The sequence below is a fragment of the Eretmochelys imbricata genome, chromosome 4, assembly GCF_965152235.1.
Source record: "Eretmochelys imbricata isolate rEreImb1 chromosome 4, rEreImb1.hap1, whole genome shotgun sequence".
NCBI classification, from domain to species: Eukaryota; Metazoa; Chordata; order Testudines; family Cheloniidae; genus Eretmochelys; species Eretmochelys imbricata.
Window position 1 is genome coordinate 114729570 of NC_135575.1, and position 18432 is coordinate 114748001.

The window sequence follows — 18432 nt, forward strand, 5'->3', positions numbered from 1 at the left end:
TAAAATGTTTCCCGTGGTTATAAACAGGAAACCAGCCAAAACTTGACTGCTTGTGCCTCAGTTTCCCCATCTGTGAAATGGGGGAAATACTAATTACCTGTCTTTGCAAAGCACTGAGAGATGTATGCATGAAAAGCAGTATGAAAATGCTCATATTGTCATTAACTTGTTCATATTCGCGAAATCCATCCCTGATTCCCTAACTCCACTGATTTGAATGAAATTCCACCAGAGATTAATTCAGGCCTCTTTATTATAACTTTTACAATTTTTCTGTGCTGTAAATCTGCATGGTACCTTACAAAAATATAAAAAGACACAGTCCTTGCCTTAACAAGCTTTTTACAGGGGTATTAAAAACTTCCCTCCCAAAAACTTTTAATCTCCCATGTAGTAGATTAACCCATTTCAGTTTTCTATATATTAAACACTTTTTAATCCACACACTACAGGTTCCAGAACTTTCATATGAATTTAATAGTCAGATAGATTTCACCCATCACTTTTAAGATGTGATTCCCATGGGCAGTTTTGGATTTCTTCCATTTCTAATATACTGCAATCGGTCAAACATTTATGTATTTAAACAGTCTTGGAAAATAACTGGATCTATTATTTTAAAATGATCCATTAGATTATCTATAATAATTTATTGCTTAACAGATTTTTCAGCAGTTATTTTATATAGCCCCCACCCACCTTTAAACAACCCCCTCCCCCCAATTCTTTGCTTTTTATATCTTTCTGGGAGGTTTATGTTGTTAGCATTTGAGTGTTCTCTGTTGCGTGAAGTGTATTACTGAGATTATTTCTCTGTGCAAATTCTCTCTCCACAGTGTTTTTTAGTCTCTGGTGAAACAGTGAGCCAAACCCCCTTATAATCCTTTAACTGTTGATTTGAAATGTAAAAAACAAAAAACGTGAAGAAGAGTAATAGGCTGTTGAAACCACTGGAGATAAACACAAACACTTGGAACTGCCAGATCTCTACAGTCTTCTAGAAGTGACTCACCGGGCTCCAAATGCATGATGTTGTTGTGGCCTTTGTTTATGTATTTTGTAGTCATCACATTTCTGATATTATACAAGTGTGGTCTTCTTAGGGTACTGGCTCAGGCAGCAGTTAAACCACCTATATGCTAACAAGCCTTTGCTACCAGGTTCCTAAGGGGTCCTGGCTGGGAAAAATTAAAACCAAACCTTAGACCTCTGTCAGACTGAAAAGAAAATTATATTTTTGAAGTAGTCTACAGTGTGGACAGGAAATGACCCCTTCACAAACTGCTTCTTTAAAAACAAGCAGTGGTGCCTGAAGCTATCCAGTCTCTCTCTCTCTCTCTGGAGCTTGTGCTCTCTCTCTCTCTCTCCCCCCCCCCCTTCTCTCTCTCTGTCTCCTGCTATAGAAGGGCTCCAACAGCAGTTTCCAGCCAGTGTGTTCTCTCTCTCTCTCTCTCTCTCTCTCTCTCTCTCTGTGCGTCTGTCTGTGTGTATGTGTGTGTGTGTGTGTGTCTCTCTCTCTCTCTCTGTGTGTTGCCTGCTGCTACTTTGTACTGTGAAGAACACACAGCCCATGTGCTCTGTATGGATGTTGATGATACTCTGTGTAGCTTGATTCTCTGCAAGCAGGCAAGATGTCCAGCACACCACATGACCCTTTCTATTCTTCTCCTTTTGGCCCATTTTATAGGAGACACTCACCATACATGGTGCAACCAGAGTACCGAATCTATGAAATGAACAAGAGGCTGCAGTCTCGTGCAGAGGTAAGTCCCTCAGCCTTGTTTTACTGTGCATGGACTGTGATAGGTTTCAGGCTGAATTCCGGCTGAAGCGTCCCATTAGATAGCACAATCTACACAGGAATGAACACCCTAATTAATTTAGTAGTTTAATTGCGTAATCCTCATTATATTTTCACGCAGAGCAACTCTTTGAGTAGATACCAGTATAGGCTGAAATCTTGAAATTACAGTACAGCACTTCAGGTTTGATGCCAATCTGAGCAAAATTCCTTTTCCTTAAGTGTGTTTGCTCAGGATCTGTCCTGTTGGCATTTACAGCTATAATGTTGCAAGGTATTCCTCGATCAGTTGCACTAAACTAAAGCTTCTCCTTTGCAGGGAAGTGAACCATGACCTGTATTTGTTTTTCAAAGTCTTAACATTAAATATGAAAGATAGCAGCAACCAGAAGCAGAGTTTTAAAAAACTTATTCAAGAGCAACCCTTAAAGAACACATGTGCGTAACACACAGATACTGAAATATGTGCATGTTTAGAAAAGAGTTGCCATTATCAAGACAAACGATCAGTTCATGACTTTATCATGTACTTGTCAGAATACCTAGAAACGTACTGTTGTAATGCTTTGTGTAGTCTGTTACTGCTTTGTACATATTGAATTGTACATGGAGATCAGCTCCCTTAAAGAATATGCTAAATGAAAAGAAGTGGTAGAAATACTTTTATACTTTTTGATTTAAAAATTTAATGAAGCAACACTTTTGGTCTATTGGAGTGAAAAGTGTGTGTGGACTGGATCAGGCTGCATTTCTGCCCATGTGTCTGTGCAGCACACATGCTTCCTGCTGCAGTTTTTCCAAAGTAGTTTACTGTGGATGCACTGAACACACTTTAAGAAGTATAAATCTTGTAGAATGAATAGCCTTCTGTAGAGTGGAAGTGCCCTGTGAATTTGTGTCAAGAGCCCCAGTGAAGGATTTTGGTGGAATTTAAGATGAATCTATTTGTTATACTATAATTCTTTAAGGGAACACGAGGTTATCATAAAATAAAATACACATGCCTGAATTGTCAGCTAACCCATAGAGAATTCATGACGTTTAATGTATATGATACAACTAACAAGATGTGACCTGCTTTCTGATTGGTTAACTGCTAGAGAGTGACTGATTTCCTAACGCTGCTATTTTCTAAACATATTGGTCTGTATATGTTAAATACAGTTGATAGTAGCTGAAAATTTAAAGATGCTCATTGCTTCCTTAGTCATATTAAGTATTCTCAGTTTTGCCTCAGGTCGTTAGCCGCTGGCAGTGATTGATACTTGGGTGTGGAAGGTGTTGTGTTTTGTTATTGCTTATTTGTTTGGTTTTTGCAACTCTGTGACTTACATTCCCATACAAATAAATGTAACAATTGTAGTATCTTACACATGACCAGGAAAGAGAACGTGCTATCGAACGATCACTTTGGGATTATTTTGTAGAAGTTATTTTGAAAAGCTGAACATGTGACTGGCAATTCAACCTTTTTGCGTCAATGGTATTTTCAGTATTTTAAATATGCCCTTTTTTCTGATTAGACCTAAGTTACAAATTTTTCACTGCCAAAACTTTTTGGAGGACTTATAGAAAAACTTTTCCCTGTTGCCTTGCTGACGTGAGCTGAGCCAAACGTAGGGTCTAGTGCATTTCATTAAAATTTTGCTCCATATATGCTCTTTTGGTTGGGCTACTCTGAGGAGGAAGGGATAATTTACCCCTCTTTGCTGTTACCCTCACTGATTTCAGTGGGCTATAACAGACAGAGTTCAGATAATGAAAAGTGCACCCTTATGAATTTTTCTTTTCTAGGTGTAAAAATACTTTTGCCTTGTGATTGTTCGATGTTAAAATTCTTCTTTTCTTTTCTTTCTGAGTTCCTGATGCCTGGACTGTGGCATTGCTCCTTGTTGAGGCAGATATGATTCTCTAACTACCTTCAGCGCCATCACCCATACTTGTGCTAGAGCAGGTTCCTTAATACAAAATTTAGTTCCTCGGACATTTTGATGTTTACGGTGGCTAGATGTGGAAAGATTGTGATGACGCATTGTTGTCTAATTGCAGGTGGAGAGTGGAAGTTTCACGCTCATTTTACACACTTATAAGCCCATCTGTGATTTGTAGCTGTGGAGTTCTAGAGTTTTATTACGACCAGCCTTGGATATCTTACATCCTGATCAGTGGAGCCTTGCAGGTTATGGAAGGAATGTGCTTGGGCTTTGAGGGATATGGACTCACTAAATAAGCATTTTTCCTCAGGCAATCCTTGGAATAATGTAGGTGATGGCCTCTGATGGAGGCTGCTTGCATACACTCAACCCCACAGGGAAGGTAGCACAAGTAAAGCAGTTTAAGGGGAACGCAGTTATGGAGTCTCCAAAAGGGAGGAATGGGAGGGGGTGGAGGGTTTCTGGGACCCGTTTTGGACCTACTTTGGACAAGGCCAATCGAAAGCAAGGACGCCTGAAGGGTGGAACCACAATGCCTAACAAAACCAAACCCCACAACCTCACACTTTACAGCCTTCAACAAACATTTATCTTGGTTGTCTCATGATGCACAACAATAACTCTCTTAGTAAATCCTCTAGAGTCCAACAACAGTCTTCCTCTTCAGCAAAGGAAGGTCCAAGATAGAGGGTCGTGGGACAGTCTCTTGTATGCCTCCCCTCACCCCACATGCTGCAAAGTCCAGCTTCGCAGTGGCTCCCTGTACATTACTGCTCAGCTGGACTTGTGAGTATGTGAGTATGTTCAGGTGGGCCAAGAAAGGGTGGGGTGGGATCAGTGGAGCCGTCACTACATAGGTCCGCCGTTGCTGCATCCCCCTCTCCTTCCCCCTGGGAGGCAGGGTCTACTATCTCCTTGGGGATGCAAATGTGGGATACAGCTGTTCTGAGGCCTGAGGGCAGGCCTTATAAAGCCTTTTGCATCAAGCCTGATTGGTTTGGCATGGGATGGGGATAAAGAATAACCTCTAATGAAGCATGTGTAGCTGTAGCTCAAGATGCTAAGCAAATGAAGCTCAGCAAAATGCAATTTAGGCACAGCTTCCAGGTTTCTGTTTTCTTAAGTATGTTTTCTTTAGGAATAAATGGTAGCTATGGGTGAAGAACTGATAACTCTAAACCGTGCTAGACACAGCACACTCTTCTGCACTTCAAGGCCTGTCCCACCCCCAGTGCTTTCAGTGCTCCTATAATTGGCTTTTAAATCCTGGGTCTACCCTAAGCAAAGTCAAGCCCAATTCCGTGATGGTTTTGTGATGTAGAGAGAATTGTCCAATGGTTAAAGGCTGTCACTACCAAACTCATTCTTTCCTATAAAGAAAAGGAGTATTTGTGGCACCTTAGAGACTAACAAATATATTTGAGCATAAGCTTTCGTGAGCTACAGCTCACTTCATCGGATGCATTCAGTGGAAAATACAGTGGGGAGATTTATATACACACAGAACATGAAACAATGGGTGTTACCATACACACAGTAACCAGAGTGATCACTTAAGGTGAGCTATTACCAGCAGGAGAGCGGGGGGGGGGCGTAGATAAACATGGGGAAATAGTTTTACTTTGTGTAATGACCCATCCATTTCTTTTTGCGAATACAGATTAACACGGCTCCTACTCTGAAATCATTCTTTCTTATGTGATTTTAAACTGTGCTAGAGCCCAGGTTGTTAACCAGCCTTCAGCCATACTTCAGCCTCTTTAAAGATTGTGAGAAAAAAAGTCAAATCACACAGAAGTTTGATACAGTGGTTCTTTTCCTTTAAAAATGTAAATTAATACACCAATTCTTAATTCAACATGGGGAGTCAAATGTCCTTCTAGCGTACATGATTTTAATAAGTAAACATAAGTTTTTTCTTTAAAATGTTTAAGTTGGCTGACAGAAATAAGGGTAAACTCCATTTAATTTTTATCCCAGGTAACTGAAGTTCTTGGTTTATAAAAATGCAGCTGTTTTCTTGCTGTGTGTGTGACCATGGGACTTCTTTCCTGTACATCCATACTCCATTTATCTGAATGTTTTGGATATCTGTATTAGTTTAACATACTTAGAGAATAAATCTATTGTAGCCATGTAAGAAGTCTTTCATGTGTAGTGTAAAGTATTGGTAAATTGGTAAATAGATTTCATATCTCCTTCTCCATGGAACTTCCAACATAAAAGAAACCACCTCTCTCCTTCTTTGATGCTGCAATTCCTATTTTATTAGAATTTTTATAATTAAAAATATTTTAAAATAAAGAGATAACACGTTTGAAATATCCTCTGATACTACAACATGCTGCAGATAAATCACTTATAGCTGCTGACAGTTTAGAGTTTGATCAATTTCTTTATCGTCAATATGCAATGAAATATGGCAACTTTTTCACTTGTTTCTAGGTTCCTTGTATTTCTGGAAGTTGTTTGTATTATAGGCTATTCAAATTGTCTTGCAGTCTATATGTTTGTCTCTATGACAAGTGGTGATATTTTTCATTAACTATTATGTCTGATATGCAACATTTAACTTCATACCTGGCTCAGAAAACAGTGTTATAGAGGTGACTGGAGAAGTAGTTTAGAGTAATATGATTCTTTCTTTAAAACCAGAACAAAGCAATCAAACCATATTACCTTTTATTAATCTGTACAGTAAATTTCACAGAAGTGAAGATTTCACAATGAAGAATATCAGTAAAAGACAATAAATAGTGATTTAAAAACAGCTGCTTAAACATACTGGAAATTTATTTACGCAGATATTAAACCAAACATTTAAAGCAAAAAAAAACAACCCCTCTATACTCCATACTTAAATGGAAGAGTCTCTCTCTCTCTCTCTCTGTTTTCCCCCTCGCTTATTTCCTCAGATTGCTGTTTTATGAAATCATCTTTTTTTCTCCTTTCTGATACATTTTTGAATATATTAGTCATAAAATTCTGTGTTGTGACATCACATTTGTTCACATAGCAACTTGATATCACAAACAGATCTCTGGTACCATGTGTATAATAAGTCTGAGTTTGTTTCAGAGGAGGTTGTGTTTTGTGGTGGGGAGAAGCCCAAAATGCTTTGAGACGCTGACTCTTGTTGTTAAGAATTTGAGAATGTTACCCTCAAATATCCTAATTCCCAGCAAGGTACTTTAAAAGACCATTCTTAAAGCATGTTTGTCTGAAAGTAAAGGTCACTTTTAAAAAAAGACCGCACAAGCCCCTTTAGACTGACATGGGGTCTTTGTATTTTTTTTACTGATTTCTTTTTCTCTTTTTTAAAAACAATTCTGTTGGGGCTGTTTTCAATTAAAATTGCTACAAACTAACAATATTTATGAGGCTAGAAAAAAAATCAGTTCACTTCCTTTCCACGTTGATTCTTAGCTTACAATCAGTGAGGGCTTTCTGCTTGTTTGTTTTTCTTGAGCTATAATATAGAACATGAACTATATAGTTGGCAAGCACAGAGTGTCTTATTTGGTTTTTTGGAGGGGAAAAATCAATGTGAATTTTAAGGGGAACACTCTTCTGTAAACCTCCTCCTTACATTGCAAAGATCCTTACCAGCTCATTGTTTGTAAAGATCATAAAGCATGTTTTGAGCAAAAAAAAAAAAGCAACATAAATAGTTCAAAACTCAGTCTTCTTCAGATTGGATGTAGCCACAATTTACAATGCAGATCTTATCTGAAAAGCAAAAGCTGTTTTTATTGTGAGGAGGAGAACTGAGATCATATGTGATGGACCCAATCCTGTGCTCTTATTTCAGTGGGAGTTTTGCCTGCAGTAGGACTGCTAGATCAGACCTAAAAAAATACCCTATTTGGTTTAGATGCATTCGGTGCATTAGCTTCCATTGTGTGTATCACTAAAAATATCTAAGGGTGGCCTTCTGAAGAAATTAAAACATATTTACTAGACACTTTACTTTGTAGGGTATATTTTTTCTGTTATTTTGCCAAAGGTTGCATGTGTGTCATGCACCAAGCATTCCAACTGTGCTGATTTTCCCAGCTCAACACCTAGGCTAGGTACTTTTGCACAGGGCACAAAGGTAGAGCGCATGTGTGTACCCCTCTAGCTCCAGTGTAGACTTATCCTTTGCCAAACTGTCTTATATATAAATATATAAGAAAGGACAGAGTATCAGGCAGGATTACCCAGGGGCTATAACCCACAGTCAGATAACAGTAAGATGTGGAGACTTAACTGTTGAGCTTAATTCTGAGGGACCAGTGAAAATTGCCCTGGCTGAAAAATGTATAGGCTATACAAAAACTTTCATGGCCGTCAGGACTTGGTGGCTGGTAAAGTTTATAAACTCGTCAGGACCAAAGGAAGATGCTAGAGTGAAGTGCCGGTGGAACCCATAAGCTTCAGAGGAGCTGGAAGTGCTGCCAGGGCTAAAACTCCTGCAGGAGTAGGGAGGCAGAACCTGAGCTTTGAAGCTCCACCGGAACGAAACTTCTTTACACTGCCCAGCCCCATGGCTCATCACACCAGGGCAATTCTTCCAGTTGCTCCTTAGTCCTATTGGGATCCAGGAAGTGGGCAGGCGGAAGCCCGCCCACTGCTAAAGGATCCCCCCTCAGCCTAAGAGGGGAATCCACAGGACCTGGAAACCAAGTAATTCCGGGGACCAACAAATGAAATAACAGGGACAGGAGTGCAGTAGATAACCAGTACAGTAGATAACAGCTCAGTATTAGAGTGTAACAAATTCTGCAGTAAAAATGTCTGAGTATTAACTTGAATTTAAAAATGAATCCATGCCCTTTATGAGTTTGCTTTCTGTTAACATTAAACAGTTGAGTTTCACCCTCATGAATACTTGGAGAAAGTGAATTTTAATATATCCTTCTCAAGTATTCAGCCAGGAAGTTGCCTATTTGATATGAGATAGGATGCTACTTGACCCATCAAAGGGTCAAACGAAGGGAACCAGATGGGGACACCGAGCGGAGAACCCCGGACAGTGCCCACCGCTCCTCGAAGGTGTCAAGGGAGTCAGCGGATGCTGCCCAGAGGAACTCTGCCCGGATACGCGAATGGACGGAGGATCGGAAATAGGCTGCACAATCACAGGAGACTCCATCAGCTAACCTCCTCACCCTGGTTTTATAGATGGCCATTTTAGCCAGGGCCAGGAGGAGGTTGACCAGGAGGTCCCATGACTTTGTGGGGCCATGGATAGGGAGTGCATAAATAAAAAGGTGAGGGGAAAAGTGCAACTAAAATCTTAACAAGATATTTAAGAGGAGCCGGAATGGGGGCTGCAGCCTGGTGCACTCCAGGTAAATGTGCACCAGGGTTTCCCTCGCACCACAAAAGGGGCAGGTGTCCGGGATAGGGGTGAACCGCGCCAAGTACACGCCCATGCTCACGGCCCCGTGAAGGAGCCACCAACTGATATCCTTAATATGAGGCACATGCTCCTTCTTTACCACCCTATTCTGCACACTAATGTACAAACCACTTGCTATATGGGAACCCAGCCACACCTTCCCATTCTCCCACACTTAGACAGTGAGCACATGGTGTTCCCATCTGCTCCAGAGCAAAATAGAGCTTTATTGGTAATTGGATAACCACAACACAACAATAAACGTCAGACTAGTCGTTCTTCCTAAGCTTGGCCTGTAGATATTTCTGTTTATAAACTGTATTTCCCCCCTCTCTCTCCAGTCAGCTCCCATATCTCTTTATATCTAGGGTGGATTTTAATGGGCTACACCTGCCACAATATGTTCACATCTTTATGTAGGTTTCTAAACCTGCCAGCAGAGAGGGCCACCAGGAAAACTGTCACCCTGTTATACAGACCAAATAGCTGCCCTTTCACATCCCCTCCCACTCTCCCTGCCCCATGGTTGAGTAATTAGAACAATTTTGTCTTTCCTACCACATACAGTGCCCGCATACCTGCTGCTTTCTATCCTTACACTTTTCAGAGTAACAGCCGTGTTAGTCTGTATTCACAAAAAGAAAAGGAGTACTTGTGGCACCTTAGAGACTAACCAATTTATTTGAGCATAAGCTTTCGTGAGCTACAGCTCACTTCATCGGATGCATACTGTGGAAAGTGTAGAAGATCTTTTTATACACACAAAGCATGAAAAAATACCTCCCCCCACCCCACTCTCCTGCTGGTAATAGCTTATCTAAAGTGATCACTCTCCTTACAATGTGTATGATAATCAAGGTGGGCCATTTCCAGCACAAATCCAGGGTTTAACAAGAACGTCTGAGGGGGGATGGGGGGGTAGGAAAAAACAAGGGGAAATAGGTTACCTTGCATAATGACTTAGCCACTCCCAGTCTCTGTTCAAGCCTAAGTTAATTGTATCCAATTTGCAAATGAATTCCAATTCAACAGTCTCGCTGGAGTCTGGATTTGAAGTTTTTTTGTTGTAATATCACAACTTTCATGTCTGTAATCGCGTGACCAGAGAGATTGAAGTGTTCTCCGACTGGTTTATGAATGTTATAGTTCTTGACATCTGATTTGTGTCCATTTATTCTTTTACGTAGAGATTGTCCAGTTTGACCAATGTACATGGCAGAGGGGCATTGCTGGCACATGATGGCATATATCACATTGGTGGATGTGCAGGTGAATGAGCCTCTGATAGTGTGGCTGATGTGATTAGGCCCTATGATGGTGTCCCCTGAATAGATATGTGGGCACAGTTGGCAACGGGCTTTGTTGCAAGGATAGGTTCCTGGGTTAGTGGTTCTGTTGTGTGGTATGTGGTTGCTGGTGAGTATTTGCTTCAGGTTGTGGGGCTGTCTGTAGGCAAGGACTGGCCTATCTCCCAAGATTTGTGAGAGTGTTGGATCATCCTTCAGGATAGGTTGTAGATTTCATGATTTCAACAATTTCCATCCCACCATCAACCTTAGCCTGGTCCAGTCCACACAAGAGATCCACTTCCTGGACACTACAGTGCTAATAAATAATGGTCACATAAACACCACCCTATACCGGAAACCTACTGACCGCTATTCCTACCTACATGTCTCCAGCTTTCACCCTGACCACACCACACGATCCATTGTCTACTGCCAAGCTCTGCGATACAACCGCATTTGCTCCAACCCCTCAGACAGAGACAAACACCTACAAGATCTCTATCAAGCATTCTTACAACTGTAGTACCCAGCTGCAGAAGTGAAGAAACAGATTGATAGACCCAGAAGAGTTCCCAGAAGTCACCTACTACAGGACAGGCCTAACAAAGAAAATAACAGACGCCACTAGCCATCACCTTCAGCCCCCAACTAAAATCCCTCCAATGCATTATTAAGGATCTACAACCTATCCTGAAGGATGACCCATGCTTTGTGTGTATAAAAAGATCTACACTTTCCACAGTATGCATCCGATGAAGTGAGCTGTAGCTCACGAAAGCTTATGCTCAAATAAATTGGTTAGTCTCTAAGGTGCCACAAGTACTCCTTTTCTTATTGCGAATACAGACTAACACGGCTGTTACTCTGAAACCTATGGTATACAAAATTCAGTATGTGCATATGTGCCTGTGTGCACCCACGCACTCGTGTGTATATATATATATATATATAAAAGAAAATACTCTTTAAAAACATAAAGCAAAAATGGGCAACCTTTTATCCTCCTCCAAAATTCAGGTTACGTCACTTCTTACTTTATTCCTTAAGAAGCTAGGAAACAACACCAAATTTCCACATCCAATTTCTTTGTTGTGATATGGAACCTTTCAGATTATCTGAGACTGGACAGAACAGATATGTGCGCTTGATTTTCCATTGCCTTGCAACATATATGCTATTTTAGACCTGAGCAAAGTCAGTGTGAAATGCTACCTAATCAGAATGGTAGCATTCTACACTCAGGCTATGTCTACACTGCCCCGCTGGATCGATCGCTGCCCACTTATCCGGCAGGTAGTGAAGATATACTCTGAATGAAGGTACTAAATAGCCCTGTCACTTCTCCCTATTCTTCATTACAAGAGTATCAGTTAACTCTTAAGGTAATTAGCTAATAATGTTGTGTACGTGATTTGAAGTATCATTTTTAGCAATTAGGAGTTCAGATATGATGCACTGCAATTATTATATAGCTCATCTATCTGTTTTACATAGCAATAATTATCATGTAGTAATGCTTTGTGGGATACTTGGCATTATGCACTGAATGGAATCCTGCATGTAATCATGAACAGTGTGCCAACAAGCTATGGTAATAACCCTTTGATTGCCATGCCTTGTGCACATCCATGATTATTGTTATAAAGGGTAGGCTCATTATGAAGAACGTGCTGGCATGAGTTGTAGGCGGAACCAATACAGTAGATAACAGCTCTGTATTAGAGTGTAACAAATACTGCAGTAAAAATGTCTATGAGTATTCACTTGAATTTAAAAATGAATCCATGCCCTTTATGAGTTTGCTTTCTGTTAACATTGAACAGTTGAGTTTCACCTTCATGAATACTTGGAGAAAGTGAATTTTAATATATCCTTCTCAAGTATTCAGCCAGGAGGTTGCCTATTTGATATGAGATAGGATGCTACTTGACCCATCAAGGGGATAATTTCCAAAAAACCCTTGCCAGAGCCCTGGCCCAGAGCAATTAAACAAGCCAGGCAAGGATCTTCCTGCCACCTCCATAACCAGGTCTGTGTATACATATGAAGCTATTTAGCGTCAATGACTGATGATGGTGGAAAATTAGAGATTAGTGAATGCCATGTACCTGTGTATTTTATGTGGCATGGGACACTGCTTGACATTCAATGACTTCATGTGGCTGTAACAAGAAAAAATTAGACTGAATCATTTCAAAGCTTCAGTGGCTTTTTAAGCCTTCATCATAATTATAAGGGTTATGGTCATCCAGCCAGGGAACAGAAACAGTACGTGTGGCTTGTATGACCAATCACAAGTTGAATTTTGAATATAGAATATTGTGTACTTACAGCAAACTGGTGATAAATCCAGTGAGTTAAAAAGAAAAAAAATTAGCAAAAATTAGTCTAAAATGTGAATAATTAATATATTCCAGGAAGTTATCTGTTCACAGAATTGCTGTGAGCAGAAAGAGGTTCAATTCATCAAGTCTATTTTTTGCTGTGACTAGCTCAGCTCTTTTCAGTACCTCTTAGCACACTGACAGGGTTAATAATGTAAAGTAAAATGATTGGTCAAGAAGCCAGCATACTAAGCGTATTGCTTGTGAGACAGCTAAGATATTTAACACTGACAAAAACAGCCAGTCTGAAACAACCAGGCTGGACTTTGACTGACTGACTTTCATCCAAAGGACTGCAGAATGTGCACTTCTAAATATGCAGCACAGCACAGACACCCTAGTACTGAGCTGTGTTAGCATTGGTATGTAACCTGAAGCCACAACCTGCGTGTCTAGACTGACAAGAGTCCTACCAGTTGAGCCACCATGACACCTTGTGGCTTATTAAGTAACATATGTATCTTTTTGAAAATAACAGCTAAAACTTAGCTTATTTTGGATATTGACAAATACCATGGGATACAATTGTCTATTGGTTTAAATACCTTTACTGGTTTAGTGTATTATGTTAAATTAAACAGTGATGATTTGGTTTTAACTGTGCTAATGGTCCCTAGAATGAATTTGTCGAAGTATTGTAATGTATTTTATAAGTGTCACAGCATACATGCCATTTCACTAAATTTGACCCTTAGATCTTATATTCATACTCCTAGTATCACCTCATCACTCAGATTAAATACTGAAACTTTGTGTAGCTGCCATACAGGACCAACTAAGTTTGTAACTAAGATTTAGGCTAACCCAACCCCCCCCCCCCTAAAAATGAAGAGAATATTTGTTGGCTGTGGAAAATGGCTACAAACTAGCAGAGTTAAATGAAAGTGACTAAAATGTGCTAAGCAATAGACACAAAACCTCTTTACACCAAAATTGGGGTAGAAAATTGTTCACGCTCTTCGGTTGTAGATAATTCATCACCTATTATTCTTAATGTGAATTTCTTATTGTACTTTTTTTTTCTGAAAAATTCTTTCTTGAACTTAAATTGGGCAGGTGATCAATGATGTACCATGCTGAGATACTCAGACAGAACATTATGTCCGTAATGAATCAGGATCTTACAGTACAAGATGCCATCCTCCATCACCTACTTATTAAATTTTCAAACAAGTGGCTGAGACCGCAGCATACTATGCTAAGAAATATTTTCTCATGGTTTTCTTGTCTGTCTATCTGTCCCTGTATCCGTCTGTTGTCTCTTGTCTTATACTTAGGTATGTTTTCAAAGTATCCTACCCAAACTAGATTGAATTCAGCTAGCACAGGTAACAACAGCAGTGAAGACAGTGCAGTGTGGGCTTCAGAACTAATAAGAACATAAGAACGGCCATACTGGGTCAGACCAAAGGTCCATCTAGCCCAGTATCCTGTCTTCCGACAATGGCCAATGCCAGATCCTCCAGAGGGAATGAACAGAACAGGTCGTCATCAAATGATCCCTCCCCTGACACCTATTCCCAGCTTCTGGCAACCAGAGGTTAGGGACACCATACCTGTTCATCTTGGCTAATAGCTATTGATGGACCTATCCTCCATGACAGTACAAGCCTGGCACCTGGCACAGACCCTGGGTACATACTCTGCTTGCTAACCCTCACTGAAGCCCGTTCTGTGATGTCTTCACTACTGTTACCTGCACTAGCTGGATTCAAGCCTGTGCACAAATGAGCCCGTGCCCAGCATTTATTGTGTAGATATGCTCATAGGTCATAAACTGTCTGGGGCAGCGACTGACTCTTTGCTCTATACAATGCCTAGCACGATGGGGCCCTGATCCGTGTCTGGGGTTCTGAGGCACAAAGAAGTAATACAAATAATTGAATAATAATAGGATCATAGACAATACAGAACTAGAAGGTAGGATTTTATATGCTGGTTTAAATCAGATTCTGAGTATTTCACTTTGGTTTTAATCCCACAAATCAAAAGGATTAAATTTATATTTTACATGTTCATCCATCATAAATTTGACTTTGATTAGAAAATACCACAAATTATTATTTGTTAATGGTATCGAATAATTGTAATCTTCCAAGAACATTAAAATGTCATTAATGTGTCATTAACACCTGTTGTTGTTCTCATACCTACTGGCCATATTTTTGCTCTCCATTACACCCAGGCCAGGCTAGTGGCTTTGCTAGGGTTGCACAAATATAGCAAAGGACAGCATTTGTCCAACTATATTGTAATCTGATGTCTGTTGTTCAATGCACCATGATTTTCTGTGATTCTAAAGTAGTCTCATGCCAGTTAAAGGGATTCCTTCCAAGTCTCTGTTCTTATAGTAGCAGAAAGTTTAACATACCTTCAACCATAGGTGCTGGAATGAAGGGTGCTGGGCGGTGCTCCTGCACCCCCTGGCTTGAAGTGGTTTCCATCAGATATAGAGTTTACAGTTTGGTTCAATGGCTCTCAGCACATGCACCATACAAATTGTTCGAGCAGCGCTCCGTTCAGCTCCATATGAAAAGGATTTTCTTTTTGACAGTATCTAGTGTTGTGGTCTATGTGTTTTATCTCATTGGGATGTTGGGTGGAAATGCAGTAAACTCTTGCAACGTGCATAAGTACTGAGGTACAGATGAATGCTGGAGATCCTCCTAGGGGACAGAGGAGATACATTGCTTTTTAAGCTCTGCATTCAACTGATCTAATTAACCACTGTGTGCCCAGTATAAACATTTTGAAAATCCCCAAACCCTATTGGCTTATCAAACACAACTCTCAGTACCAAGCAGATATGTATTCGGTTTTGCTTTTTAATAGACATCTGTATTTATAGGCAAATGAATAGAATAAGTCTAAATATTTTAGTCTTGAGCAAAGGGGCTATTTTAAATGTCATTTTGAACATAAATTGGGCTACCTTAAGCAAAGCATATATCGTCTCTGGTGTGCTACATATGCTAAAATAGTAGCAATATTATGATGATACCTTTCTGAGTGCAGGTACAGTAGCTGTATCTTAGCTGTTGCCATATTCTACACTAAATGTTACAGAAGCTGCTATAGGTTGCAAAGAACCATTTCCCTCTGGGGCAGAAGTGACAGAGGGTTATACTTTGGTCAAGAAGGTAAGGGAGCATAGATGTTTAAAACTACTCAAATGATCTCTTCTCCATTTTATTATGCTACATCCTCCTGCAATACAAATAAAATGGAATGAATTTCAATAAAGAACTGGAGCAGTTCACTGTAGTGCTGATTGGCTAGGTCCATTACAGCTAAGGAAGTGAGCTGTAGCTCATGAAAGCTTATGCTCAAATAAATTTGTTAGTCTCTAAGGTGCTGCAAGTACTCCTTTTCTTTTAGCTAAGGAGCTGTGGCTCTATTCCTAATAATAAATTAGAATATGAATATTAACACACATTCTTGAATATCTGTGTGGTAGGGATGAAGAGATGTTTTCTACATAGATGCCCTTCTAGAGGTGGAAAGATTCAGTGGTTATGATTATTACAACCCAAAGTTTCCCCACCTCTGCCTAGAGCAGCATCTAAGAAAGTGTCTTTTTTAAGCAAAAAAGGATGGTGGAGAGAGATCTGATAACTAGTACCACTCCCATGTCTGCGGTGGGTAGAAGGTAGATGCCTTTTAAAAACAGTTTTTATGTTTGGAGGGGAAAAAATGCCTTGACTAAACTTACTGAAACTTCAAGGGTGGCCTATTACAAATACAATTAAGTGTGTGTGTACAAACATGCATGTACCTGCACACAATCGCACACACACACCTATATATTCAGGGTAATTATCAGGAAGTGTATGAAAATACTAGGTCCGTGAGAACTTGGATAAACCCACCTGGTGAGCACACTTTCCTTAATAAACTAGCTTCTATTAGCTTGCGAACCCAGAGCAAGATTATGAGAGGCAACAGAAAAATATAAATTGAGAAAGCTCAGTTCAGTATTCTCCATTTTTTTACTGAGAAACTGAAGCCACAGAGATACACACGAAAAGAAATAACATAGTGTCTGGTAATTCAATGGCTTTTTTATATCATTTTTAACTTGCTTTTTAACACCAACCTAGTGGCAATATGTGTTGGAACTAGGGGTGCTGGGCATCCTGCTGCACCCCCTGGCTTGAAGTGGTTTCCATTCTATACAGGGTTTACAGTTTGGTTCAATGGCTGTCAGCACCCCCACTATACATATTGTTCCAGCACCCCTGCTAATGGCCTGGATTTCAGTGAGACCTGATGTTTGTAGCGCCTCTGCGGAGCAAACCCTAGTTCCACTGAAAGTTTTGCCATTGACATCAATGGGACCAGGATTTGGCTCTGTCTGTGGAACTTGCATTGAAGCCCCTGGGGAAACTGTAGTAGAGTAGCTGCAGCACTGGGCTCTGTTTGTTCAGAAAAAACAAACAAACAAAGAAACCCAATCCCCCACCTATCTGGGCCTCAGTTTTCAAAGGGGGTATATAAAGTGTCTCAAATTGGGTACCAAAAGTTGAGGCACCTGAAGTCAAAAATTACTCGTAAAATGTTGTCCTTAGTCTGACAGCTGTGTAAAATTACATATACCAGGTTTTATAGGTACATGAATTTTCCACATACGGTTTCACACACATCACAAATATAGAAAGCTTGGTCAACAACAGCCAGCCTCACTATCAGAGAATATTGGAGAGCAAAGCATACCATGTAAGGGGGATGAAGTTTCACTAACTCACAAGTTTAGCCAGATAGAGAAATGTATGGTATATAAATTATTTAGCAAAATGCTGCTTGGTCTTCGACAAGAAATAGGATGAAATAACTCATCCACCCAGCTTTGTCCATGCAATTAATTAAATGGGACATTGAAGGCTATATTGTTAGCTGTGTTTGTAGATTACAATTTTTACAGGATTCACTCTTAGATTTATTCTCAGTTTGCATCAGAAATTAGACACTCGTAGTTAATATTTTTTCAACATATTTTTCAGACAGCAGCTAGCCTCTGGTACTTGGCTGCGAGGGAAAAGGAGAGGATTAAATGAAACTCGTAGCCTTTTAGTGTGTGTTCAGGCTGAGACTGGCAGCATGTGTGGTTTGTGGCTGGTGAATTGGCATGCTTACAACCTCCATACAATGTCAAGTGTGCACGTTGTGGATTTGTGCAAGCTAAACATGAGCTTTAAAAAACAACCCCCAGCTTGCTCTTATTTAGGAGGCTATGTACTCCATCTAAAAAGGGAGAAGAAAATAATCAAGCTGATGCTTACTATTACAGACTGGTATTGCTTGTAAGCAGGGCCTCAACTGCTGGGCTCAGCAGCTATCTCATAGCTATGTTTACTGAAAAGTGTTTTACTTGTTAGCTATAATAAACTACAACACACTGGTTCAATGAGAGAAAATGGCTTCACTGGTTTTGTGGTGCATTTGTGCAACTAGCAAATGCCATGGATGAAATTCCAACCACACTGAATCAATGACGAATCAAGATCTCACCTCATTTATTTATCTTAAAACATGGATTACTTTAGTTCAATAATTGTACACCTTTATTAGTGGAGCATTAGGAAAATAAGAATGAACTAAATTCCTCCACAAGATTACAATGAACACTGATGACTTTTTA

General features: G+C 40.0%; 1 protein-coding gene across 2 annotated transcripts in view; it reads left to right on the forward strand.

Moving 5' to 3' along the window:
• The first annotated feature begins 1631 nt into the window (after positions 1-1631).
• Positions 1632-18432, forward strand: part of LDB2 (LIM domain binding 2) — a 294341-nt gene continuing 277540 nt past the window's right edge. For both annotated transcript variants that reach the window (XM_077814623.1, XM_077814624.1), the window contains exon 1: positions 1632-1763. In XM_077814623.1, coding sequence (XP_077670749.1) covers positions 1632-1763 — 132 coding nt within the window. The remainder of the gene's footprint in view (positions 1764-18432) is intronic.